At 43.2% G+C, this 27760-nt stretch overlaps 1 protein-coding gene across 1 annotated transcript in view; it reads left to right on the top strand.

The window, feature by feature from the left end:
- CELF4 (CUGBP, Elav-like family member 4) overlaps positions 1–27760 on the top strand; it is a 741704-nt gene that overhangs the window by 674669 nt on the left and 39275 nt on the right. Inside the window, 4 exon segments of the mRNA XM_010007136.1 lie at positions 3351–3494; positions 14854–15001; positions 20578–20601; positions 20604–20711. Coding sequence (XP_010005438.1) covers positions 3351–3494; positions 14854–15001; positions 20578–20601; positions 20604–20711 — 424 coding nt within the window.

The following is a 27760-nucleotide window of genomic DNA, read 5'->3' as shown; positions in this document are numbered from 1 at the left end:
ATGATAGTACATCTGAAAGGTAAAGAAATAAACAAGTCCTTCCCTCAGTAAAATGCAGAATTAACACACACCTCAAAGTACATTTAAAACATTATTGACTTAACCACTGTAACTCCCTTGGGGTTTGGGGAAATATAAGGTCCAGCCCAATAACTGGAGAGAGCAAGAAGGACATTATGTATTACTAATAAATGACCAAGCAGACAGGACCTATTGCCTTTGTCAGCAGACAACGGCTGATTTACACCATGGTTTAATGGCTTGCGGAAGCAATAAATAGATCAGATGAAGGGCTCTGCAGTTTTTACCCCATAGAAAACCTGGCCCATTCTGAGGCATTTCTAATATTATCCAGTGGATCAGTAGGAGTCACTGGAGTAGAAAGTAGTCGCCTTCTGCTGTAGATGAACAGCACTGTTCAGCTCCTCAGCTAAAAATGCTGCACTGGATGATCTGGTAGAGTTTGCTGCCTGATTTCCTTCGGGCCACATGAAAGGGCTGCACATGAGGAACCACATACAAAAAAGCATCAATCCCAAGGTCAGTCTTCACATTCAAGAGCAATGCAGCATCTCTACTAGATATATATCTTTAACTGCTTACATGCACAATCACTGCAGAGTGCTTTTTAAAAAAGCTAATTTTCCCCTTCTTTCTTCATACTTTGTGTGTACTCTAACTTTCTTCTATTTGCCAATGGCTTTTTGTGACCTGTGTATATTATAGTGTTGTTCAAAGAGGCCCAAAGTCCTGCTGTGACAGGCAACCCAGAAACATCATCTTGTAAGAGGCACTACTAGACTCCACTGGGTCAAATGGCTGCTGTACACTCACTATGACTCACATCAGGAGTGAAAAACACTCCAGGGACAAAAACTTCAGGCAGAGGTTACCCCTGTTTTCATTGTGCCATCTACAATAGTAGGTTGATTTTCAACAGTGTGAGGCATCAGCAACTTCCTCAGGCAGTTCTTCGGCCCTAGGACTTCCAGGGCAAAAAGAAGTAGAAAGAACAGGGGAAGGAAGAAGACACCAACTTATTTACACTTCTCGGTCCTGCTAACTAGAGGAGGTCACATCTTCAAAACCTGTTTGCAGAGATGAATACTCTTCCATCTTATACAGCTGCAAAATCCTCTATGCTGCATTGTACTCATCATGCTGCAGCCCCTCCTCTGCAAGTCACAGCAGCCCAATCTGCCGTGGATCAGTGCCTCCCTCCAATACAGCTGCAAATAGGTTTAAATCATTAGATTCAAGTTACCAAATAGTCTCTTGGATCAGGGTTAATTAAATGAGTGTTGAAATCTAATTAAGGACTGGTCCAGGTGATAATTAGCAGGAAATGTATGCATTAAAATATTCATTTGTCGATGAGTTGCAATTAGGAGTGTGATTTGGGAAGGATCAATAACTACATCATGTGATTTTAAAAAAGTGAAAAGTCACCTAGCCTTGAGCAAAAATACAGGGGAATTTTGGCTACATTTTTTTCTCCCACCCCCCTCCCTTTCTGTTTCACTCTTACAATAACTTCTGAAGACCGCTCTCCATCCTTGAATAGAGCATTCATGTCTCCATCCCTTTGTTTTCCTGAAGCACTTCTTTCAGCCTCATGCTCCTCACTTCGTTGTTTGAGTGGGTTATAGATTTATTAGAGAGAGACTAACAGGTCAAAAAGAAAGATTCTTTGCCAATGAAAATCGCTTCCTTCCAGAACAGGCTGCTAATCCAGGGGAACATTGCTCATTGTGCAGCAGATTGTTTTGTTGTTTGTGGGGTTTTTTTTAGCAAGTTAATTCCTCAAGTCTTTATTCATAACTAAGGACCAGGGGAGGCTACTGAATATGCATAATTTGGACTTATGCATGTGTACATTTATAGTTGTGGTTTACTCTGCTATTCCCAATTTGTAGCAGAACAACTCTGCTTTCACAGAGACTCATTTTTTCTGATTACAGGTACATAGGGGTGTGTGTAAGCCTGTTAATAACACTTCCCCTGTGCAATTCCAGGCAATCCTTTCTCTGCAAGTAAAACAAGGGCCCAACAACAGCCCAGCTTCTCTGGCATGCAGCTGCTCCTCCATTACTGCCGTGGCCAGAGGCTCAGCTGGCAATTTTCCCCACTGACTATATTTCCATCAGTGAATACCAGTGTGTCAAAAGGGAAGCATACCATGAGAGCATGATGAATTCAGCTGCTCTTTGTCTGTCTTCTGACAGTTCACCTGCCCATCTCCTCAGGCTGTGAGAGAGCCCAGCTCTCAAGACAACTGTCTGCCTATGGTTGGAGCTGCTGCTGGAGCCTGCTTCCCCTCCACCTGTCTTCCCCCAGGGAGACTGTGCTGTGGGGAATCTGCCCACCAATGAGTTTAGGATGTCCACGGAGACAGCCACAAAAAATATCAGTGTCTTCCTTCCTAAACAGATCTACTTCTTCCCGTCTCTGCCTCCTATCAGAAATTTAAGAATTGCAGATACAAACCTTTCATCTCATTTTGTGGAGGAGAGGGATTTCTTTAATTCCCAAAAGCTCTGCATTTTTCACAGACTTCTGCAGCCAGCTCTGAAGATCATCTGTAGTTCTGCACCAGTGTTGAATGCAGTCATAACCCAAACTTTGTAAAGTTTTCCCAGAAAAATGTAACATTAAATCTGGATCTTTCATAATAGCTTATTTCTGCTGCTCATGGAGAGGAAATTCAGGTACATTGGGTACTATTTTTGTTCCCCTAGTTTAACAGTGCTGAAGAGATGCTTCTTCATTATGAGATGTACACCCTGCTCAGGATACTGAATCTTGTCTCCAAGGCTGGTCAGGGTTTTCTCACTGGGCACGGGGATTACAAGACACAGCAGTATGGAAGACTGATCCACCTCAGGGGGTCTGGCATGCACAGACCTAGCATATTCCATCAAAATAAACCAGTTCACAAATCCTACCACATTCACCCAGTAAAAGCTTCTGCATTTTGCAGCACCAAGTCCAGATTTTGCCCTTTGATGAGGACACCCAGCCAGGCCAGAAGGCTTTCTATATGTTGAAAGAATAAGGCAACAGTTTTTGCAGAGAGAACATTAATAACAGCCTGAAGGTTTGAATTTTGGAGGAAACTAGTTCCCAGGCTGCTGGCATAAGTCATTCATCCTCCAGGGCCCTTTCCTTTCTTCCTGATGCTCTCAGCCTACTACAAAAACTCCAATTCAGAAGGCCGGAAAAGCTGGATGGAAAAAGTCAATGCCAGCTGGTTCCTATGCTACCAAATATGTGTGAAATGTATGGATTTCATAAGCCAATATGTATCAGCTAATTCCCCTGTGTGTTTCCTTCTCTTTCATGTCCTGCAGGGAGCCTCTTCTAGCCTGGTGGTGAAGTTTGCAGATACAGACAAGGAGCGTACAATGAGACGTATGCAGCAAATGGCAGGACAGATGGGCATGTTCAACCCCATGGCCATCCAGTTTGGAGCTTATGGCGCCTATGCACAGGCAGTAAGTATAGACACTGGCTGTGTGCATGTCCATGGGAACAAGGATAGCACCTGGGGTGACACAAAAACACGCATGAACAGAGGAACAAATTACAAAGCAGAGAACAAACCAGTGATTTCTCTGTTAAATCAATTACACAACAGGAGCAAACTGAGCCATGCCAATGATAGGTGGTAGGGGGATAAGTGAGGACAACCCTCAGGCAAGCATCAGAGGTGCCATACCTACTTCTAGCGGTAACCAAACCATGATCATGTATGCACCCATGCAAGACACTTTCTATGAGGTATAAGCCATTGCTGTCAAATCCAAACACAACTAGGCCTTGAAGATTTGGATGGAATAGAACTGAATTCACCTTATTCTAGTTCAATGCCCCATGTCAGCACCATCTGGTAGAAAAGAAGGTTTGTGAGGGCACAAATACCTTCCTGGCCCTCCTCAGCTACCAGGCCACATAGGCTGAGCAGAATCGAGGACACTGCTCTCTGATCCATTTGGCCAGGCCCCTGCTGCAACATGCATCATTGTTGGTACCTCTGGAGTGACAACAGGGTAAAATGGCAACTGTTGACAGAAGTGGTTTTCGATTTGTGAAAGCATACTAGATAACACTAAGATGGACAAGCAGACATGTGCACACATAAAGTCCCAGCTCTCCAAAGCAGTATGATTTAAGCACACTGGGAAAACGCATCAGGTATTTAAAGTAGTGTTGTACTAATTTCAGGTATCAAACTTACACACCAAACCTGGATCCTGGGACCCTAAAAAAATGTAAGTGTACAGGGAGCTGGGCTCTCGGCAGAGCCCTAAGATGGATGTCTCTGCATTACTGTCTTTTTGTAGGCTACAGTTAATAAGGACCTGCAAGACAAGATCAGGTTCACACAACTGAATCTCTTTCAGATATTTCAGAGAAAAGTAGAGCTGATACCTGAAGAAGGCAGACACAATACTGCCAGGTGACCTAGCATGCCTTCTCTGGAGCATATTTGCAGGCAGTGACAGTGCACCTAGGTGCTTCATGTATTTGGTTGTAACATGTGACCCTCTTGTACTTTGGGCTAAATTTGTTTTACAGGAGGGAAGTGCCATTAATCTCATTTTACAGAGTCACATCTTCCTGAATGAGAGAGACCAAATGCTGTATCTTAAGTAATACTGGGCCAACTCAGGAATCACATCCCAGTGTACCCATAATCTCTCCAGCACACTGATCACAAGCCTCTTCTTTCTTCCCTGCCTATTTCCTTCTCATGCATAGGCACCATGGATTTCCCATGATATCCATATGTTCTTTTATTAATTTAATGGCCTTGAAATTTCTGTCCTCCACTGAGTGTTCTCTGTTTTTTTATTTTTCACTTGCACTTGGAACAACCCAGTTCTCCACCTTGCATGAGTCATGTAGAATCATGAGGATGTGCTGTAGAGCTCCACAGAAGTTCTCATTCTCTCCTCTCAGCTGTGCTTCCTAGTTCTAATCTGAACTTTTTTAATCCTCTCCCCACCAGGCCAATCCTGGCTTTCCTTCCATTTTTCCCTCTTAATTTTTATTCCCAGTCAAAGACAACATTTGCCTTTTCCTTTGTCCCCTGCTTCCCTCATCACATGATAGAAGAGCTGCCCCCTCCACAACCTGGCTGTGTTTAACTGTCTTCCTGGCTGAGAAAGTCTGTAGGAAGCAGAAAAGAGACAGTAAATCACAGCTAAGCCAAGGCCAGTGGCCAGCAGCCTGGCAGAGGGATGCAGCATCTGTGCCCTCATGTGCTAGAAGGATTAACAGGACGCAACTCATGAGCATCTCAGGACAAACATCTGCAGAAGTTGTGAAGCAGGAGATGTGGCTCTAATATAATGCTACAGGCATTGATCAGGCAGCTAGAGAGGTGATAAAGACACTACTGTCATAGAATCATAGAATTATAGAACAGTTGTGGTTGAAAGGGAACTTGAAGATCATCTAGTTCCAACCATTTCCTGATGCTCTGGTTCAAAAACTATTCTCACATCATTTTTAATTTTGAGTAATTATTCTAATTGCCAGACTGGGTTTATGCTGACAGAAAAGGTGATGCATTCTGCACCTATACACCACAGAAATTTCCTTCATGTATTTCTCACCAGATAAGGTGGGATATTACCAGGATAGGAGTTTGAATGAGGTCTTATTGCTGAAGGAAGTGTGAAAACAATTCCTGGGTCTGATCCCACTCCACTTGAAATCAATAAATATTTTTCCTATTGATTTCTGTGAAAGCAGAATTGGACTCATCCCCTTTTTTTTTTACTTCCCCCCACTACCTCTCCCTCCCCCCCCCTCCCCCCCATTAAATATGCAGTTAAGGGGGAAAAAATAAGTTTTAGATCTTGACCCACTGGATATGACAAGCTGGTGACATCAATTACCCTCGGGACATCAGAGCTGTCTAAATGATGGGATCACGTTTCCGTGTGGCGCCTGAACACCCAAAGCATGCTCAGATGCTGTCTCTCAATCAGCCTCCATATCTGTGTCTCTCCCTATCTGCTTCATCTCACAGTTTCACACAAAAGGGAAGGAAGGGAGAGCCAAGGCTGTGTGACTGTTCTCTCGGTCCCCATTAATCCACCTTGGACTGCTGGCTCTTAGATATCAGGGTGATTGTCACCTCATAAATGCCAGCAGGAGATGGAGGGATCGATAAGGTGAGAGGGAAGGAGGGGGGGGGCAGTTTTATTCAGCCCGAACTGAAGTTGAAGCGCTAACGCAAGTTTAAAGGAGGGAAGGTGAAACAGTCAAAATGCAAGAGCAGGACAGCAGTGTCACTGCCACCAGCAACTGTGTGACCTTGGGAGAACTGTTTGACTCTATAGTCTCGTTTCTTCATGCACAGAAAAGAGCTGATGATCAGACTTATTTATTTTTCCTTCTCACATCTCTCTCTTGTACTCTTTCTCCATGGGTTTTCACACAGGGGAATGATGGCAGGAAGGCCAGGACTAACATGAAACACTAGGCTCGCTGATTTCTGCTTGTTGCCTGTTCTCCAATTATCCCTCTGCAGCTTAGCTGATATCTCCATATATAAGTTTGCAAGCAACACCATGAGGGATGGCTAATCAATAGTTTCTAATGACCCACAGAAGGACATTGCCAAGTCTCCTAGGCAGCAGTTTCTTGCTGAACTCCAACAGAGAGGTGTAGTGCACATCACCAGGACTAGACTCCATCCTACAAAGAGGTCTCCATGCAGCAAGGTAGCCAGTGTAGCAGAAACCCACACGACGCAGTTCTTTGAGAGATTACTGGGAGCCGTGGAGTTTCAAACCCAGCAGCACCACAGAGGAGAGGCAGCAGGGGTCTCAGTCCATCAATGTTTGACTGATAGCCATTAGTGTTACCAGCAGAGCTGCTTTTGGCCTCGGCTCCCCTTTAAGTTACCTCCTTTGCACCTTAGCAAATGGTCAGCATCACAGTTAACTCCCCAGCACTCCTCACTGCCAAGACACTCAACCTCAGCTTAAGCAACTTTAACCTTGGTAGCAGCAACATCAGCTAAGCAACTAGTCCTTGGGTTCACCAGCCATATGGCCTCAGATCCAGAGGTATAAAAATCAGGATGCAAAGGGGGTTCTCCCCCGTGTGTGGTTTTTACCTGCCTTCCTCAAGTGCCACCTGCAAGCATACCAGATGAAGCTGGGCACTAAATCTGTGTGCTGTTTCAGTGACACAGAAAGTCACATCAGACCCACCTCACCTCTTTTGTATGCAGCTCAAGGCCAGTCAGGTTTCACAGCTCCCTAAATCTCCCAGAACACCTACGCTAATTTGTTTCAGGTTTTTTTTATTGTTTTGGGTTTGTTTTTTGGTGTGTTTTTTTCCTTTCAGCAATATGCCATGTTCATTTAGGTTCCCCTTTTATGGGACAATTCTTTGTTTTAGTTCACAAACGTACAGGGCACCAACCCTTTCTGTTGTCAAGTTACTGTGCATCTACATCATCTGGGGATTGATAGGTGTTTCTACAGTCTCAGTTAAGACCAGCTTGGAGCATAGATCTGGACTCAGCCTGTAGAGAAGGAGACTGATGCAGGGTGGCACCACCTTTTATTTGCTGCCAGTCCAGAATGAACCTGCAGGCACACACTCCAGCTCAGAGCAGCACAGCACACCTTTTCAGTCCCTTGTAACAGCTGGGGTGGACAAGTCCAAGATCATGAGCAGTAAAAATCAAACCAGACTATCAGTGGTCCTGGCCCAAATAAGCAAAAGTGGCAAAAGTTCCTGCAGGTCTTCTTTCTATGAAGAAAGTGGCAAGTAGGTAGCTACTGTTGCATATTGCAACAGATTTAAAAAGGGTTGGGAAGATGGAAATATGCAGAAAAAGCAAGCAAGAACAAAGGAAGGAGCCTTGGAAAGTGACAGATTCTGTATAAATTATTTCATTCTTAAAAATATTTTTTAAAAGATCAAAGCCATAAATCAAGTTTGCATAAAAAAATGGGATGGGAGTGTTAGCCATGATCTCCTGGCCAAATTCCAGTCATGGCACTGATTGCATCCTGCAGCAGGGGACAGGCATAGAGCTGGTGAGTAAAAACTGACAGATGGGGACAGGGGCAACGTAAGACAACGGTAACATTTGCTCCTCTGCCTGGAGCATGTCCTTTCCTGTCAGTAAATCCCAGCTCCCTTCACTCTGAAAAAGTACAAATGGCTGCAGCTCCTGAACTGCAGACAAAAACTGCAAGAAATTCAGGAACATCGAGCACAGCAAAGCTCCCAGTCATTGTCATAAGTAGTTACCTTCAGAAGTTAGGGCAGCAGTGTCTATCATGCTGACCACAAAAACCTAGGTTTCCCCTTCTGCCTCCCTGACCCATCTCCTGTGGCAATGAAAAAATATTTTTGCTAAATGATCTGAGATAGTGCTGAAGAGGAAGAATCCCTTCCTCCAATATTTATTCAATTCATACTATGAAATTATTTTGGAAAGGTCCTTAAAAAAAAATAATAAATCAGCTAGCCCTATTAAATCAGGGTAAAATAACAGAATATAGTTATTTAAATGATCAAAATGAGACAGTATATTTAGTAAATACTTTACATTATGGAAATCCTTTGTTCTGATCTCTTCCAGAAGAGGAAGTTATTTTGAAGCCATAATACTTCATAGCAGTGCTAATAATATATTTCTGATCATCAGCTACCTGTTAATTCAGAAATAATGAACACTCAGATGTTGGTGCTATGCAATTGTTTTTAGGTTTTGTTTTTCTTTCACACTTCTCAGGAAGTTAGAAATTCAAACTGTTGTATATGAGGCTTTGGAAAGACACTACGGGATGAATCCATGTGTTGCACATTTTTAGTATTTTAAAACTCTTAATTAAACAGAAACCTCCATTTCCAAGAAGACACAAAAAATGTCTGAAGGAACCATTCTAATTTTTTTTTTAATTTTTTTTTTGTTTGTTTGTTTGTTTGAAGGCTTGGAAGATATTTTTAGTTTTATTTCCCAATGGTCAGTTAGGTAAAACAGACAAGAATTTGTCAATTCTGTGATTTTACCAAATATGAGGTCTCTTACTGCTTGATTGATCACTTTACTTATCTCCTTCTATCAGAGGGATACCATGAGGATGAATTAGCTAAGTGTTTGTGTAAATCGTTAGAGGTGGGAAGTGTGAGATGCTGTTATTACTTTTGTTGTTATTACTGAATGAATAATATGAAAAGTCAAACAAAATATCATGTTGTTCAGAGACAAGGATAGAAAATAACACTGAAAAAATAAGAAGGTTGCCAGATCGTTCAGAGCAAGCATTCTCCAAGGGCAATGATCATGCTATTTCAAAAAGGGCACATCAGAAATGATCCTTTTCTCACATCTTCCCCTTCTTCAGTTTCACACGTATTTCTTTTTGGGGCTGGTCAGGCAGCTTGTAGCATCCTCGTCCTGTTTCCAAAGGAGTTTTTGGCCATGAGAAAGTCACTTCATCTCTTTATGCATCTGTTCCTCTAAGAGAAGGACAATATTTTCTTTCCTTGAGTGCAGTTGCACAACCTTCACAGAATCCCAGCTTCCTCATGCCAGAGGAGGTCATGCCATTCCCAGCGTTGTCACCCCATGCCACTAGAGCAACACTGACCACACAGGAATCCACTTCTGGGAGGAAAACTGGCAGTAAGGACCTTGTTTTTGCAGTATGGCTGAAGTTCTACTGGTGTTCCTGAGCTAGTGGTCAGGAGTATCAGGTGTAAGTCCGTCCTGGAGCAAGATCTGGAGAGGGAGCTGTGCATCAGTAGGATCTTGCTTTGGTACGGCTGTGATGAAAATCTTCACTCTTCACTCTTTTGTATCATAATCTCCCATGCTCGGATAGGATGGATAAGCCTGTGGAAGTACCTCTCCATCCACTGATGGCAGAGCTGGCCAAAGTTTAGCTACCCCAACTTGAGCTAGCAATAAGGTGTGTGAGATAAATCCTCCCGTCTGTCCCTGCTGACCAGTCACCACTATCACCCCTCCCCCCTTACCAGTGCCTTGACAGCTTCCCCTTCAGTTTTCAAGACCTGGAATGGGGACTGCAGACTCATAGCTCTTGAAGTGCTGTCCATGGGCATGAACCAGTTTCGTAACATCTCCTAGTCTCTGAAGAGGATAAATATTTTATCAATAGTAAAGGCTAGGCTGGAGGAAAGAAGGAAAGACTCTATAAAATTGGATGGGAAAAATCTCTAAATGCTGAGGCAAAGATCATGCCAAGGAAGTAAGAGAAGCAAAAGGAAATAAGTTCTTTCAGCTGAGGAAGGGAAAAGCTCCTCTTCGTCCCTTTGGATCAGTCTGAGATAATAAGGCTGCCGCCTTTCTGATTAGTGCTCTGTGGCCTCAACCCAGGCAGAGGAAATCTGCATTTCAAATGGCATATTTTAAAGTACACAATACCCAGGGGCCCTGCTGCTATTGATTTGCCTCTGGTGGGGTCACTGCCTCACTTTCTACAGCTTTATTAACTGGGACCATACATTGGGCCTCTTTCAAAGTGAAAAGAGAGTGGATGGGACATTTTTTTCAGAGGGAGCTGGGGAAGTATTGGAGTGACTTTTATTGGGAATGCCCCAGAGGTTTTATAAGGAAGACTGGTGACCCTTGCAGGACTTGCCCTCCTTTTGTAAATTTCCCTGGAGTCAACCTGGGAGGAAGGAGGTTGATCTATGTTGTCAGCTTCTTTCAAGGTGACCGAGTTCCTGTCCTCCAACCCTCTTGATGCTGCTGCACTCAGCTGGGCTCTGACCATCAGCCACTGGGCTGGAAAGGACCCCTCTCTCCTCACCCTTGAACACGTTTCTCTGAGCAACTCCAGCCAGAAAGACAAAGGCATGAACAAGAAATGTGGCCAAAGAAGGGTGGCAGTAGTGTTGCCAAGTGTAGAGATATTCAGACATGGTTGAGCCATGGTTGGGGTCTCCGCTCTAGCCAAAGAATCAAAGCCAGCTAGCTGGGTTACATGGCCATGTTCAGGTATGGGATACTCCTTCCAACTCCGGAGGAGACCCTCATCTACCCCATGGGCTGGCTCTGAAGCCTTCAGCAATATGCATGTCCTCTGAGTCATGAGATACAGGGACCCAGATCATTTCACCATTTCAAGGAGGTTTCCATGTTTCCAGAGCATCTTTAGTATCCCCAGAGCACTGAGAACAACTAAACTGAGTAACTGCTCACTGCATGATGCCTTCTGTAGCAGAAGCAACTGAAGCTAGTTTCCAAATTCAAAGGCTAGCACCTTAATTACTACCTTATTTTTACAGCATTAGCTTTTTAACCCTAAGTTAAGTTTAACCTTCTTGCTCCAGAACCTCCTAATTTAGTCTTGTTGGGAGTATGTCCAGTTTTAAGTGAATATTTCACTGAAACTCATCAGGCTTTAGTCTGCAGACCATCCACCTTCAGCACTAATGAACAGATTACAATCATCTTCTTCTCCTAAGGAAAAAGAAAATGTTTTCTTCTTTCTGAGGTTCTATGACAGAAATGCATGAATGACATTACACTACAAGAAGGAGCATGTATTTAGACAATGTATAGTCTACCAAAACTCATCTTCCACTGTAAACTATAAACCCTCTGAATGCAAAAGAAGCTGAACACTCAGGTTACCCAGTTTGCAAACCAGGAGGAGCACCTGCCATTGTGGAGTTAACTCTGAATAGCTTAGAGACATCATAGGAAGGAACCAAAGTTGCATAAGCCATAAATAATGTCACAAGTGATTGCCTGGATCTGCTGAGTGCAAAATGGAGATTGTCTTTGGATCAGCACAATTGTTTGTACTACCATTGACAAAGCAGCATCTTTTAGATAGAACCCCGTTTCCTTTCCAGCATAGGTGAAAGGCAAAGGAAAAAATAATTCACTCTTTTCTTTTAAATGGTTGGGAACCAAAATCCAAAAATATACACTGGGGGCCAAGAAAGGAATTGAGAATTATATCACCTGACTGTGTTTATATGTGCAGCTGAACTGAACACCTGGGGCCGTACATATAGTCAACAGGAAGAAACAAATCTGCAATTCATCTGCCCAGAGGTGTTTGGGTACAGAAGGTGGAGATGAATAGCCTTCACCTAGGCTACTCTGCCTGTTATCACATCTGTATTTAAACTAGAGTCTGTATTTAGTTTACTGAATCTGACAAAGGGATATACCAAAAAAACGTAGTCCCTTGCCTGCTTTAAAAGGTGTCTAATACAAGTACCAGTCTGTTCTCTGCAAGCTAGACTGACCATGGCACACATATGACCAGCCATATGGCACTCAGTGTTTTGAGGTTGGTTCCTTCATGCAGCTCTGATCAGCTTTGGAGAAATATGGAGGGAAGTCAGCAAAGGCCAGACTGAGACTTTCCCAAGCCCTTTCAACTGCATTCATCTCAAATAGATTCTTCTTTGATTAGCAGTACTAAACAGATCTGAACAATACAGATCTTGGCCATCTTTTCTGTCACTGGTCAGTTCTATCTTCTGCTGTCCCCGGGTGAAAACACATAGAATAAAAAATGACATATGGGTCAGCACACTCAGTGCTGGAGTCAATCCATTGTTAAAAATGGATAGATTCCTCCTTCCATGTTTACTTCATTGGCATATTTACTAAAATCACCCCTTCAATGCCTCCCTTGGAGAATAAACTCAAATGATGCCTGGAAAAAAATGTACTCCTAAAAGGGGAATCAGCATTGTGTGCTGTAATAGAAACGATAGTCTAATCACTCCATCAGTAATTACAAAGAACAGGATATCACTAATTGAATTGTGAAAGTGTCTTATGGAGGGTATAATAAAAAAAAGTAATTAACAATCAAAGGGAAAGCCACCACCTTGCCACCAATCTGCATTAGGCTTCAAAAAATAATAGTACTCAACTCTACAACAGCAGTTTTCATGTGTAGATCTGAAGGCAATCCTACATGGGGAGGCAGATATCCTGTGTCCCATTTTATCAGCGGAGAAACCAAGACAAATTTACACAACTTTTGCATGATTATACAGCAGGTCGGTGGCAGAGAATCATTACTTTGGTCTCTTTACCAATAGTTGCAAGAGAAGTTTCAGCATTTGAATGAGTGCAGTAATGTCAAGGATTTTATTATTTTTTTTTTTGCTATGTATGTGTATGAACACTAATTTATGTGATGTTTCAATACTGAACCAAACATTACAGAATAGCCTGTTCCTTGCCATGACTTTTTAAGTCTCTTTCATGTTGAGAAACATGTTCCATGTGCTTAAACAACAACATTAGAGGGTTATTTCCTGATGGGAGAGAGCATAAAATCACAGAGAGCAGCAAAACAGATGAACTCCAATTCTGGAGACAGCGAAGACATGAGCCACTTCTAAAATCACTACAGAAAAAACAGCTTCCTTTTCCACTGTTATCAAGTCACATGTTACCAGAGGCTAGGGAATTAAGAGAGTGAAGCTTTGCTCTCTGCTCATCCTCTTTCCTCCATGCTTTTTCTAAATGCCAACACTGGTCACTAGTGGGGGTTGGATTCAGACTCAAACCTACCTTGTCTGGCTTCTTGTACAACCCCAGGGAAGGAGATAAGAGACAGCTTCACCTAGCCTGCCTTCTCCTTTAGACCTTTTTACAAGCCCACTGTGGCTGTACTATACACATGAGCTGCACTGACTGTGTGCTAGGTTCAGAGTGTAAAATAATGATAGAAAAGTCTGGTTTTAATGTAAGAAGCATTTCCAGATCCAAAATGTTTAGTCCCAAGTGCCTGAAAACACAGTCTGTGTTCCTTCCTTCTGCCTTTTGTAGGTTTCCTAAAAGAGGCAGCATTTTGATCCCTCTCTGGGGTATCAAGGAAAGCCTCATCAGATCAAAACAGGGAAGTGATTTTCCCAATACAGAGTATAGATCTTGCTAAGCAGGAGGGGATCTCACTTCCCTTGTACAGGTCTTCTGGGATCCTCTGCTTGGTTGTGTTGGAAGGAGATGCTATAATCTGGTTAGAAGATTTGGTCATGATTTTGCTTAGTCCCCACCAGAGGCCTCCCAGTAGCAGCAGAAAAAAACAATTGTCACTGACAGGTGGAAATAAACCAGGTTATCCCCACAGAACTAAACTTGCTGCTCTGGAGAAGACATCCCTTCTCTCCATCACTCCACATACACTGGTCTCACATCAGCAGCCACCAGTGCTTTCCCGGAGCTTTGACACAAGTAATGTAAGCCATGAAACCTCTCTGCTTGGGATCATACAAAGTCTTTTCTCTGCCTTTCTCATCGGGGAAGTACCAGCAGGTAAGATGGTTGAGTCTGGGGATGAGGGGGAGTGATAGGATGAGAGGGAACCATTTCAAACTGAAAGGGTAGATTTAGATTGGATATTATTAATAAATTATTTCCTGTGAGAATGGTGAGACACTGGCCCAGGTTTCCCAGATAAGCTGTGGCTGCCCCACCTCTGGAAGTGTTCAAGGCCAGGTTTGATGGGTCTTGGAGCAACCTGGTCTACTGGGAGGTGTCCCTGCCCATGCAGAGGAGCTGGAACTAGATGATCTTTCATGTACCTTCCAACTCAAACCATTCTGTGATTCTATGAGTCCAAACTCACAGAAGAACTGCACACTGGGGAACACATCATGAGACTGGGAACCATAAAGACCCCAAGATGTAAAGACGCACTTAGCCTTCAGCCTCTATAGATAGAAGGAAAGCCATGGCATGGTGATCTCACATCTCAAAACAGAGGGATGGCTCATGCCCTCACCAGTTCCCCACCCCGCTGCCGGTGCCGTGGGCTGCCCAGCCGGTGACTGCGTGATATTTTTTCCCTGCTCTCTTTGTTCCAGCTGATGCAGCAGCAGGCCGCGATCATGGCATCGGTGGCGCAGGGTGGCTACCTGAACCCCATGGCAGCCTTTGCCGCAGCCCAGATGCAGCAGATGGCGGCTCTCAACATGAACGGCCTGGCAGCCGCCCCCATGACACCAACCTCAGGTAAGGGGCCAAGGAGGTGGAGAGGGTGAAGGGCAAAAACCATCTGGGCATATCCCAGAGGAGACCTGGCAGGACATACTAGCTGACAGGTTCTCCTTCACTGAATGTTTACTGAAGTGTTGGTCTGGTTGGTGAGGGCCACCAGCAGTGACAAGTGGAGCTGACTGAATCTTTCTGTGGCCTGGGAGAGAGGGAAAAAGACAGAAAAAAGCTGTGACTGTGTATTCTAGTTTATGTAAGGGCAAAGTCAGCAGTGGGCTGTTGGGCTAGCTGTGCCCCATGCAAAGTGACACTCACTGGTGGAGGAGAAAGCCAGAGGGCTCACTAGAGCAGGATGCAATGGGCTTGCCAGGAAGGATGGAGGGTGCTTCCAGGGAAGGCACTGGAAAGAGTTCTCAACCATGACTCTTCCTTCTTTGCCTTAACCCTTACACAACTTTCCTTTAGCACTTATCACCCTCCAAATGACCACTGGTTTACTGATGTTGCATATAGATGTCCAACTGGTCAGTGCTGGTGCTGTCACAGCCAGGCTGGTCTACAGACAAACAAAATAAGGTTTGTGGTTAGATGCAACATCATGAACAAGATGAGATATGTATTTTTAATACATAAGCCTTTTTCCTATTGTGAAATAGGACAGAGGTATTCAGGGAAGACCTCTGGTGCTACCTGGGATGCAAGTGTTTGGTAGGAGGGTTTCTAGGCCCTGGAGCAGAGACAGATAGTCAGTGAAGAACTTTCAGGATCTGGATAGACTGTGAGGTTTCACAAGAAACCCATGCTAGGAGCTGCAGTGTATAATTCAACAGGCAGAGAAGTAAACTGAAACGTAAACAGGACTGGGTTTTCTGTGGCTTGAAAAACAAGAAAATAATTCAGGCACCAACAGGCCAAGGAACTGGCAAGGTTGATAGTCATGGAGCAGCGTGCGGGAAGCAGGGCATCAGGGAAAGTGGGGACAAATCATGAGAAAAGAGAAGTGAGAATTTAGAGAGCTTTACAATATACCACTGAGACTGGAAAGGGAGCAGAGGACTCAAAGTTACATCTTCAGAGGACCATTTCCACAGGACAGGTTGGGATAAAAAAGTCCATGGGGTAATGCAGGTTAATCCTATGAGATGCAGTGGGATTGGGACCAATGCCTTGTGTTAACCTTAAAGAATCAAGCTGGCCTGGAGGGAACCAGCTTGACCAAGGTTTGGGGTGAGACATGGGAGGAGTGAGCCATGCCTGAGACAGCTGTGGTGCAGGCAGCATTTGGCAGAACAGGACCTGGGAATCTAGAGCAGAGCAGTAGGAGAGGAAAGGGGCAGCTTCGTTGACAAACATGACAAGGTCTGTACCAGCCCTGGAGCAGGAAAAAGCCATCTGAGGAAGCAGCCAGGAAGGATGTCTTCTGGCTGAGAAGCAGTGGATGGCAGGAAGATAAGGCACAATAGCAGAGCAGGCTTGAGGGCTGTTCTTAATGAACTGAGTTCTGGTAACCTGTCTGCCAAAGGAAATTTCCCTGGTCACACACAGGTTAGTATCTCTTTTCAGTCAGCAGCTGGAAACAGTGTTAGCTAGCAGCCACTAGAATCAGATACCTATATTTTCCTTTTCTTGCATTAGAACATGAGGAGGAAGAAAAAGGAGAGAAAGAAATACAGATCTCCTTCCCCAAGAACTTACAGAGACCCGAGGAAAAGTGCTTGACACAAAAATCTTACAGCACACATTTCAAAATATATGTTTACCCAACAATAAATGTATAAACAACAAGCCGATGGAGCTACTGCAAATCCAAATAGAAAAGTGGTTTCATTATATGTGCACCCTTTAAACCCACTGCTGGAAAGATTATCCTATTTGCATTAGCTAGATTTGTTTTCTATTGGCAGGAGCAGAGAGAACGTCAAACAAAGACTGCTTGGAATTCAAATGCTCTCAGGGTCTGGAAAGCTGAATCCAGGCAGTTTGTGACAGCCCCACCACAAAAGAGCAGAAGGTCTTTTGCATGTAAATCAGTCTTGAGAATGAGCAAGTTGTGTGACATAGGTGTGCAAACACCAGTACAACAGCCTAATTCTGTGCCTACCATGATATCCAACACATGAAAAATATCCCAGCCCTTTTGTCAATGTGAGCTCTGCTCCTCTTCTGTGGTGCCCAGTGCCTTTTGGGGAGTCTTATTGTCAGAATACAGGAGAGGAAAGCTCATGTTTTTTACATGCTTTCTAAAACACCCATGACTGGTCATTATTGAAAATGAGATGCTGGTTTAGATGATCCCTTGATCTCTTCCATTGTGGCAGTTTTTGCGCTCTCCTTATGACATATTTTCAATCACAGAGCCTATGCACTTGGGCATTATTACAGATTTACCTTGAAGGGGTAGCTTCCTTCATGAAAAAAACCCTGTAACAGGTTGTGGAAATGTTCATTGGAAATTATTCCTTGGGTGAAATGCTTAGACTTTGAAATTACTCCTTGTATTACAACAACACTGACAAAGCTTGTGATAAGATGGATAGAAAATGTTTCACACAACCTCTGAGCAAGCAAACCTACAACACTAACAGCAATTTCTGAGTAGCCAGGAGATATCTGAAGCCTTAACGTGAATCCTCCTGCTGTCTTTTGTTAGCATTCAGAAAGCCAAATGGAAAATGATCATTCTGCTTCATAGCAGGACTTCCAGCCATTGAAGTATATCTTTGTTCTGACTTGGAATGAAAATGAAACATTTCAAAGTTCTCTGAAAAACAGGCATTAGAAAAAAGTGTTTGGAATGTTGGTTTTTTGGGTTTTGGGTTTAAAAAAAAAAAAAAAAAAAAAAAAAAGTGTTTTGATCGTTCCTAAGCAAAAGAAAAAATATGTTAGAAAAAGAACACTGGTAACTCAGAAGTCCTAGAGGCTCTGGAGGTAGTGGCTGAGTGCGGTGCCTCTGTGCTGGTTTCTTCAGGCCTCCTAACCCAGCTGCTTTTCCATGCATCCTGCCTCTAGAAGAATGGGTTCCTTGGTGTATAGGCGTGAGTTCATTCAGGCTCATGAGTTCCCATGAGACCTATGAACTTGAAGAGTTTTGTGTTCAGGCAAATCTAACAGACTAGAGAGGGGATCCATCTCACCTTTCTTCAACCACACAAACATGAGATATCTAGTTTAAACTAGTCACTTATTTTGCCAGGTGCCAATGCAGTGCAAGAGGTAGTCCCAGTGGGTAAGTAATCCAGGCCTTAAAAATTTTATGCTAATTTCTGGAATTTTGACATTTCTCCATAAAGAGTCGGGTTCATCTCACACAATGGTCCATAATTGCAAGGCAATTAAATTGACAGCTCTGAAAGTTTTGTTCAAGTTTTGCATTTCTCCCATTATTGTTATAATCTGGATGAAATGTGCGTCTGCAGAGGGTCTGCCACTCTGTTAACTGATCAGAGGGTACAGAAATTAAATGCCATTTAGAATTCCTTCCTTCTCTTCTCCCTCCTTCCCTCCATGTTGTAAATCTGCATCTGGTATAGCTGCAGAAAGAAATCTCAAACCAGGGATGAAATCCACAACTGGCATGCACCACTGCCATTTGTTCTCTGTGGTGGCTTTATGCCAGTTTTACTCCAGCTACAGATCCAGCCTCTCCAGGGAGGTTCTTTCTAAGCAGAAAAAGAATTGCAACACACATGCTTAAACTTCCTTAAACATGCACAAAATAACAATCACAAATCTCTTACTGCAATTTAAGAAGAAAAAAATTCTTACATTTTCTATGAAAAATGAAGAAGAGATCCAGAAAAGCAACTGAAATTTTAACTAGCCTTTGTGATTTGCAAGCTAATGGCATATGCTGAGAGCATTGCCTTTGGATTTCAGTTGCCACTGCTGGCTCCCTATACCTCCACAGAGGACATTTTTAAAGGCCAACACCATTTAAATAAGCAATGGGGAAGCAGCAGCTTGTCTGCTCAGAGTATAAGAAAAGAGCTGAAATATTGCCTGCTTTTTGGGCTGCTCAAATCACATCATATTAAAACATCTCATGCATCTCTATTGGCTTTCTTAAAGCACCAACACAGATTTAAGCAGTTGTTAAATAGTTATTTGGACTAACCCATCGTGGAATGCTGTAATGGTGAAGAACATTTCTGCAAGTGGTTTAAAAAAGAGTTTACTGCAAAAATAGTGTTTTCAATCAGTAGTATACCCTGATACAGAAAAGATATTACTGTAGATAAGATAATTTAACTTCCCACTCACAGTTAGCAAGAGAAAAATGCTATTTCATACTTACTGAAAACTCATTTTTGGTTCCCAAAAACATCCCAAATATGTTGCAAGAAAAAAAGATTGCCCAGTCATTTCAAACATACATAGGAGCAGACAGTGAAGCAGCAGAAGGTTTAAATTCTCTCCTCAGAAATGTAAGAATTCTCCTCTACCAGTGGGTGACAGGATCCCACTTGACCATAAAGACTGAGTTGTTCTTCTGAAATAACAGCATTACAGTTCTCTACTGGATGCATATAGGAAGATGAAGAGGAGTACAATTCCATTGAAGAAACAGGTCTTGCCCAAATTTGTCCATGTTGAGTAGGAGTTCTCTGCTAAAACTCTACAAAGTCAAGTTTGGACTAAACAGTGACATTACAAAAAAATATTGCTAGTTGTCTTTAGGCTATGAATCAACTTGCAGAACTTTAAAGAATCCCTGGTGCTGAGAAAGTTCAGAATGAGTTTGTACATGAAATGTGTATTCATGAGAGAGAAAAGAGTAGTCCTGGAAATCAGTATGCCCACAAAGCTGTCATCTCTGAAAAGAAACTGAGAAGAACTTCTTCTGAAAGGTCGGGCTGAGAATTTGCTTCTGATGCTAAATGATATCCCTGAAAGAAATATCTGTTTATTTAGCAATCTAAACAGGTAATACTCCAGGGCGAAAGTTGATGAGGAAGGGTGGTATTTCTGTAGTTTTCTGTAGTGTTTAATGATAGCTGTGGGTCTAGTCTAAAGACCATGATCACCAAGCAAAAGCTTCATTCTGTTAAAGAAAGTATTGCAAGACTTATTGTATCTTTTCAATAGTGAAAGGAGGCTCATATGGTGACAAACATTTCAGCAGGGGCTGTTGTTAAAGGACAAGAGATAATGGTTTCAAACTGAAAAATGGTACATTTAGGCTAGGTATTAGTAAGAAATTTTTTACTATGAGGGTGATGAAACACTGACACATCTTGTAAAGAGGTGCCCCATCCCCAAAAACTTATAAGGTCTGGTTTGACGGAGCTCTGAGTAATCTGATCTAGTTGAAGATGGCCATGCTCATTGATGGGGTTTGACTACACGACCTTTAAAAGCTCTTTTCAACCCCAAAAATGCTATTATTATTGTTGGTGGTAGTGGTTGATGTTGTTATTATTATTCCAAACAGAGGAGCAATGCCTACGTTCTGAGCAGCTTGGGAGATTTTTAATTTCTTGGACTATCAAAAGATTTCTGTGTGGTGGTCACAGCTGTTGTGCCAGAAGTTTTCTCCATTTTATTACTGCTTCCAGTACTGACCAGCTTGGATTTTGTTCCCTCCCCACTTGCAGGTGGAAGCACGCCTCCTGGCATAACAGCATCCCATCTCCCATTGGAGTGAATGGTTTCACTGGCCTCCCGCCCCAGGCTAACGGGCAGCCCGCCGCAGAAGCCGTGTTTGCTAATGGCATCCACCCTTACCCAGGTAAGCAAGACCAATGTTGTGATCAAAACTCACTTCTTCAGTCCTAGGGAGAGTATTGTGTCCAGTTTTGGGCACCACAATTCAAGAGAGATATTGAGGTGCTGGAGCAAGTGCAGAGGAGGGTAACAAAGCTGGTGAAGGACCTTGAGAATAAACTTTACGAAGAACTCTTGAAGGAGCTGGGAGTGTTTAGTTTGAGAAGGAGAAGTCTGAGGAGAGACCTCATCAGTCTCTACAACTGCCTGAAAGGACATTGTAGAGAGGTGGGGCCTGGTCTCTTCTCACAGGTCATTAGTGACAGAACAAGAGGGAAGGGCTTCAAGCTGCAACAAGGCAGGTCTAGACTGGACATTAGGAAAAAAAAAAAATCACAGAAAGAATGGTTAGACACTGGAACAGGCTGCCCAGGGAGGTGGTTGAGTCATGATCCCTGGATGTGTTTAAGGGTCTTCTGGATGTGGTGTTGGTGGATGTGGTTTAGGGGAGAACTTTGTAGAGATGATGGTTGGACTTGGTGATCCCAAGGGTCTTTTCCAACCTGAATAGTTCTATGATTCTATGATTCTATGTTTACCCATATCCACAAGCTTTGTCTAGCATATGTCACCCCAGAAGGATTGTCCCAGACCATCTAGCATTCTAGCCATTTAGATGCCATTTTAGCATTTAGATGCTAGATCTTACCCAGCTACAGTTCCTATACAATTAAATCTGAAAAAAAATATATATATATATAATAAGGACACTGTGGAGGTGGAAAATCTTTATGCTGAAGAATTGAGTGTGCATCTGCTCAATGACTTGCCTGGTGACTACAATCAGGAGACTCATCATGTCTTCCTGTAGCTAAAATTTGATCTGAGGCCAAACCAGTTCATGCTAGCAGATCTCCTAGTGGTACTCTCAAAAATCTTGGGTTTGGCTAGCTTTGAAGGAGTATCTCCTAGCATCCACCATTGATATTTCCTACTGGGATTCCCCTGCAGCTGGATGGCTGTGGAAAGACAAGGCGAAAGGGTCTGCATGGCTGCTGATCCAAGTTGCTCCAATGTCTCAGACTCTGTGCACAAGCAGTGGGTGTTGGTATCCAAAATGCCTGCTGCATCCAAATACTGTTGCCTTACCAGGTGTATGGAGACTGTAGCTCCTTCAGTATAGCCACAGAATGGGCCCAGCTTCACCCTTTTATGGCACACCAACAATGAACTGCTGCTGGGATTCAAACTGTGACTAGCTCAAAAGATGCTAGCACTGAAGGAGTGATTTTGCAAGCCCTGGCAGTCAGGAGCGAACTAGGGATGTCAAAGAATACATATGTGCCTCTATACCTGTGCTTACAAATATAAAGACACTCTGAGACTGTAATCACCAAGAACTCAGTCCTGAATGTGTACCTATACTTTTTCAGAATCCTGAAGATTTAAGATAGCCCTCTCCTCCAATATGTGCTTCTGCTAGGAAGACATTCCTTCCCATTGCTGTAAACATATTAATAATAACAATCATATCAATAAAATTGTAAAGTAAATGTTACTAATTGATTCTAGCCACTAGCTAGCAAATGAATGTTTTGCCCTGGAGCACTCATAGGTTGATCTAGTCTGACAGGAAATGAAACATTGATTAAGATGGTCCAGCCAAAAAAGCCCACAAATCTCCTCAGGAATAAATAAATAAATTCTTACAATCTCAGCCAGTAGTAAAAACTCAGAAGTTTCAACTTCACAAGGGACTTTATGAGCTACAAGGAAACATATCACATAATGCAGAAAAATAGTCTAATTTATTTACAGTTCAGATAAGGTCACTGAAAAAAAAACAATCTGTGAATGCAGCAAATGAAAGGCCAGAAATACCAAGAGTACTGCAAAATAACTATAATCCTCCTCACAGACACTTTGTAAACATTTAACCATGAGTTCAACTTTAAGCAGAACTGAAATCAAGATGCTTACTGTGCTAACAGTTAGGCTTGTATATCCATGTTTGTAGCAGCTTAGAGGGATGTAGAGCTCTTGGAAGCTATGGAAGCATCAGAAGATTCCAGTGAGCCCTTAGCATGCTCAGTCAGCTCCACCACAGTACCAAGGATGCAAACTGTCTTTATGGTAATGTAAATATTGCCATTTGTTCAAATATCCATCTAAGAACATCCCTGTTTCCCACTCTATCAATCTCTCTGTTTATTCATAAATTTCAATGTCTACCTTTTTTTCTGGTGTATCTAATTTTTTTAGTTAATCTTCAATGGTCCGTTACTGCAGATATCAGAGAAAAAAATTATCTTTCTACATGAATCTTAATGACTTAAGCTTTTGTTACTATCTCCAACTACACCCATAATTAAGGAGACTTTCAGTTACGTATTTCATCCATGATTATATAAAAGTCAGTGGCCTCAATCTGATTCCCTCTGAGTTTTGGAGAGACTCTCTAAGCCAGCAATTCACAGTAAATCCCAACAGCCTAAAACACTGAAAGGTAACAGTCATCCTTGCTCCCATTTGCTTGAGACAGAGAGGGTCTTTTCTGACAGTAAAGCTGACATCAAATAGTCTGCTTTGTGTAACATCTGGATTTATCTCGGCATGTCTTCAGCAGTATATTGGTCTTTCTCAGTGCTCAGCTTTCCCATAACTTAGTGACATCTGAAGTTATAGCAGAGGTGTAAAGGGAACAGTGGTAGGCCAAATCCTCACCTCTCATTTTACTTCTGCCTGTCACCACTAACAATGAAACCTGAAAAGCAAGCCCCTTTGAAGAAGTTTGGGTATAAGACACATTATCTGTTTGCTCTGTCTCATTCTCCTCCTTCTTATGAGCATTTATGCACTCTCCAAAACTTTACTTCCACTGAGATCTGGAGCTTAGTCTGGGTAATGAGAACATCCACAGCCATATCAGACTGGATAAAAATGTAGAAATTACACAAACCTTCATGCTTTAGGATATCAGCAAGCCACCAATTTTTGAGGTTAGAAAGAAATTTTCATCACTGTGCAGCTTATTTCATCATTGCTCATTATGGGATTTTTCACACTTTCCTCTGCAACATCTGTTACTGGCACTGCCCTGTGGTTCTGCATGTCTTTTTCAAAACGCAAGGGTAGAAATAAAATATTAAAGCTGAGCATGCAATTGCACTAACATTATAGAGAAGAAAAGAATATGCCAGTTCCTGTCCAAAGTCAGCATCTTCCAAACAACTATTTTTAGAAGTATATTTTTATTTTGAAAGTGGCTAAGAGTCCTGCAATATTATGTACATAACCATAGTCTTACCATGATTATGACTTGTCATATATTTTTTAAACCCTGAATTTTGTTCTCATATACTCTTTCATACTCCACCAAAACACTACAGTATGGGTTTGCACAATTATATCCTGTACCAGAATGTTGTTTGTTGCCTGAAAACAGGAAAACAGGACAATCAAAATCTGTAGAGGCATATCAACCCCATATTCAGACTCACATAAATCCCATTAGTTGTACAGATGGTCTGCATGTCCATCTTTGTGTCTGGATAAAATACTTTTGATGCTGCATCTAAAGGACTCCAGAACTCCACAATCACTAAGTCCTCCTTGGAACTAAACCTTGCTAGTGAGGTCAAAGACAATAAAGAGGGCTTCTTCAAATATATTGCAGATAGGACTAACTCTAGAGGCAATGTAGGCCCACTGCTGAATGAGGTGGGTGCCATGGTGACAGAGGATATAAAGAAGGCAGAGGTACTGAACGCCTTCTTTGCCTCTGTCTTTACTGCTGCAGACTCTTCCCAGGAGCCCCAGATCCCTAAAGCCTCAGAAGAAGTCAGGATGAAGGAGGAGTTTGCTTTGGTAGATGAGGATTGGGTGAGGGATCAGTTGAGCAATCTGGACATCTATAAATCAATGGGTCCAGATGGAATACACCCGTGGTGCTGAGGGAACTGGCGGAGGTCATTGCTAGGCCAATCTCCATCATTTTTGATAAGTCGTGGGTAACAGGAGAGGTGCCTGAGGACTGGGGGATAGCAAATGTCACTCCAGTCTACAAGAAGGGCAAGAAGGAGGACCCAGGTAACTACAGACCGGTCAGCCTCACCTCCATCCCTGGAAAGGTGATGGAACAACTTGTTCTTGGCACTATCTCTAGGTATAACAAGGATGAGGGGGTCATTAAGAGCAGTCAACATGGTTTTACCAAGGAAAAATTATGTTTGACCAACCTTATAACCTTCCATGAGGAAGTAACTAGATGATTATAGGGCAATAGATGTGGTTTATCTTGATTTCAGTAAAGCATGTGACGCTGTTTCCCATAGCATCCTCATAGATAAACTGAGAAAGTGTGCTCGTGATGATCAGGCAGTGAGGTGGATCATTAACTGGTGGAAAGGAAGAAGTCAGAGAGTTGTGGTCAATGGGACAAAATCTAGTTAGAGGTCTGTGACTAGTGGAGTCCCTCAGGGGTCGGTACTGGGACCAGTGTTGTTCAACATCTTCATCAACAACTTGGATGAGGGAACAGAATGTGCCCTCAGCAAGTTGCTGATGACACTACACTGGAAGGAGTGGCTGACACACCAGGAGGCTGTGCTGCCATTCAGGGAGACCTGGACAGGCTGGAGAGTTGGGCAGGGAGAAACTTGATGAAATTCAAGAAGGGCAAGTGTAGAGTCTTGCATCTGGGGAAGAACAACCCCATGTACCAGTACAGGTTGAGGGCTGACCTGCTGGAGAGCAGTGTAGGAGAAAGGGACCTGGGGGTCCTGGTGGACAGGAGGATGACCATGAGCCAGCAATGTGCCCTTGTGGCCAAGAAGGCCAATGGCATCCTGCAGTGTATTAGAAAGGGTTGTGGTTAGTAGGTCAAGGGAGGTTCTGCTCCCCCTCTGTTCTTCCCTGGTGAAGCCACATCTGGAGTATTGTGTCCAGTTCTGGGCTCCTCAGTTAAAGAAGGACAGGGAACTGCTGGAAAGAGTCTAGCACAGAGCTACAGAGATGATGAAGGGAGTGGAACCATCTCCCTGATGAGGAAAGGCTGAGGGAGCTGGGTCTCTTTAGCTTGGAGAAGAGGAGACTGAGGGGCGACTTCATCAATGTTTACAAATATGTAAAGGATAAGTGTCAGGAGGACAGAGCCAGGCTTTTTCAGTGATGTCCAGTGATAGGACAAGAGGCAATGGATGCAAACTGGACCATAGGAGGTTCCCTGTGAATATCAGGAAGAACTTCTTTCCTGTGAGAGTGACAGAGCCCTGGAACAGGCTGCCCAGAGAGGTTGTGGAATTTCCTTTGCTGGAGACATTGAAAACCCACCTGGACATGTTCTTGTATGATGTGCTCTAGGTGATCCTGCTTGGGCAGGGTGGTTGGACTGGATGATCTTTTGAGGTCCCTTCCAACACCTAAGATTTTGTGATTCTGTGATCTTTACACTATAAAAACAAGTCCTTGCCATGTAATTGTATTTACCACATAGTTTCACTCTTTTTCATCCCCCTTTTTTAAGATTCCCTTTGTCTGAACCAGGAGCACCCATGTTATCATTTCAGTCAGACTACTGAACGATCCATGGCTTTGGGGTAAAGGCGAGAATAGGTCACACATGCTTACTCAACAGGTTTCTGATCATAACCACAGTCTCTGCAGGAATAATTTTTTTCTGTAGCTCTGGCCAGGCTGTGGATCCATGCAGTAGCACTGGAAAACCAGTCCTTGAAGGCATACTCTTTGCAAGCCATGCTTTCACCTTCTCCAACCTCAGCCAGCACATAATGCCTGACAATGCATTTTTTAGCATGATCAGAATAACAAGGGAATAAGTATTTTCTCTTTCAGTAGTCCAGGCCTCTTTGGAGATCTGACCTTTCTGTGTATTCATGCCTGTCCTTTAGTCTTCCAGCTTGCAGAGCTATAGAATCTGGCAATGTGTCACAACATATAGTGGGTACGAAGTCCCTAATCTGTTGTGCCATGAACTTGTGAGTCACTTTGCAGCAGCATAAGAGTGTTTGCCATTTCCAGATTAGCCATAATAACAGGGATTGCACTCTTCTGCCAGAGATGGAAAAATGGGGAGAGCAAGGGCAGAAAAAAGAGAGAGAAGAGTTTGGCTGCCAAAGGATCAGTGATCTGTAGCAGTTGGATGAAGGCACAGAGCAGAGACCTCAGAAAATAGTGAAGATTTTTCTATGGTCTTCTGCCCAGTGATGTGCCCAGTAGGAAGCAGAAATACACTGCATAGTGTACAACATCTCTCAGACACGTTTATTCCTCCTAGGCCAAGGGATGTCCTGCTTGACCAGAGCCAGGGATGGATCCAGTAGTATGGCAGCTTTGTAGAGCTTCAGATGGGGAATGCTCTCCAGGATGCCAAGTTCTTCAGTTCATTTGGTGTGGGCTTAGATTACAGAGTAAAACAAAAGCAAAGTTGCCAGTTCCCTCAATTGCTGTTAATACTTAAAAAAACATGTTCCCTCCATTGTTTTTCTCAGGCATACAGTAGTACTGTTTCTGACTGCCCACCACTGCCAGGACTAGCTCTCTCTCCTGCCTGCACCCATAGCAGATGTCCCTCCACTCCCATTTGGTTACACTGTGGGCCAGCAAGACAGCCAGCTCCACTTCATTCCCCATCTGGGATCCAGGTCTCTCCCATGAGGACTGGCTGTCAGTATAAATGGGCAGACAAGACTTTATGCCCACATATTTCCAAGCCACCACTGAGACTGGCAGTAAAGGTGTCCCCCACAGGTGAATTCCTGTGCTGTAGAAACTCAAGTCTTAGGAACTGAACTGAGCACTTCAATTCATTTTCCTTGGCTCAACAAAGAGCTATCAGGCAGTTACCAATTTCACCCATTGCCAGCAGAGACAGGATTTGAATTCCATCTGTAATTATTATCATTACCCAAGCTAATTTAGCAGGGGAGGAGTTGCCGGCATGCTAATATGACAGCCTTATCTATTAACTTGTCAATTATCTAGCAGCTCTGATGATGGGCAGGCTGCCATTCTGGACTGGCCAAGCAAGGATCAGTCCCGCCCTCAACAGACAAC

This window comes from Chaetura pelagica, unplaced genomic scaffold (genome assembly GCF_000747805.2).
Source record: "Chaetura pelagica isolate M959 unplaced genomic scaffold, ChaPel_1.0 scaffold548, whole genome shotgun sequence".
Taxonomy (NCBI): Eukaryota; Metazoa; Chordata; class Aves; order Apodiformes; family Apodidae; genus Chaetura; species Chaetura pelagica.
This window is presented reverse-complemented; position numbering and strand designations above follow the sequence as displayed.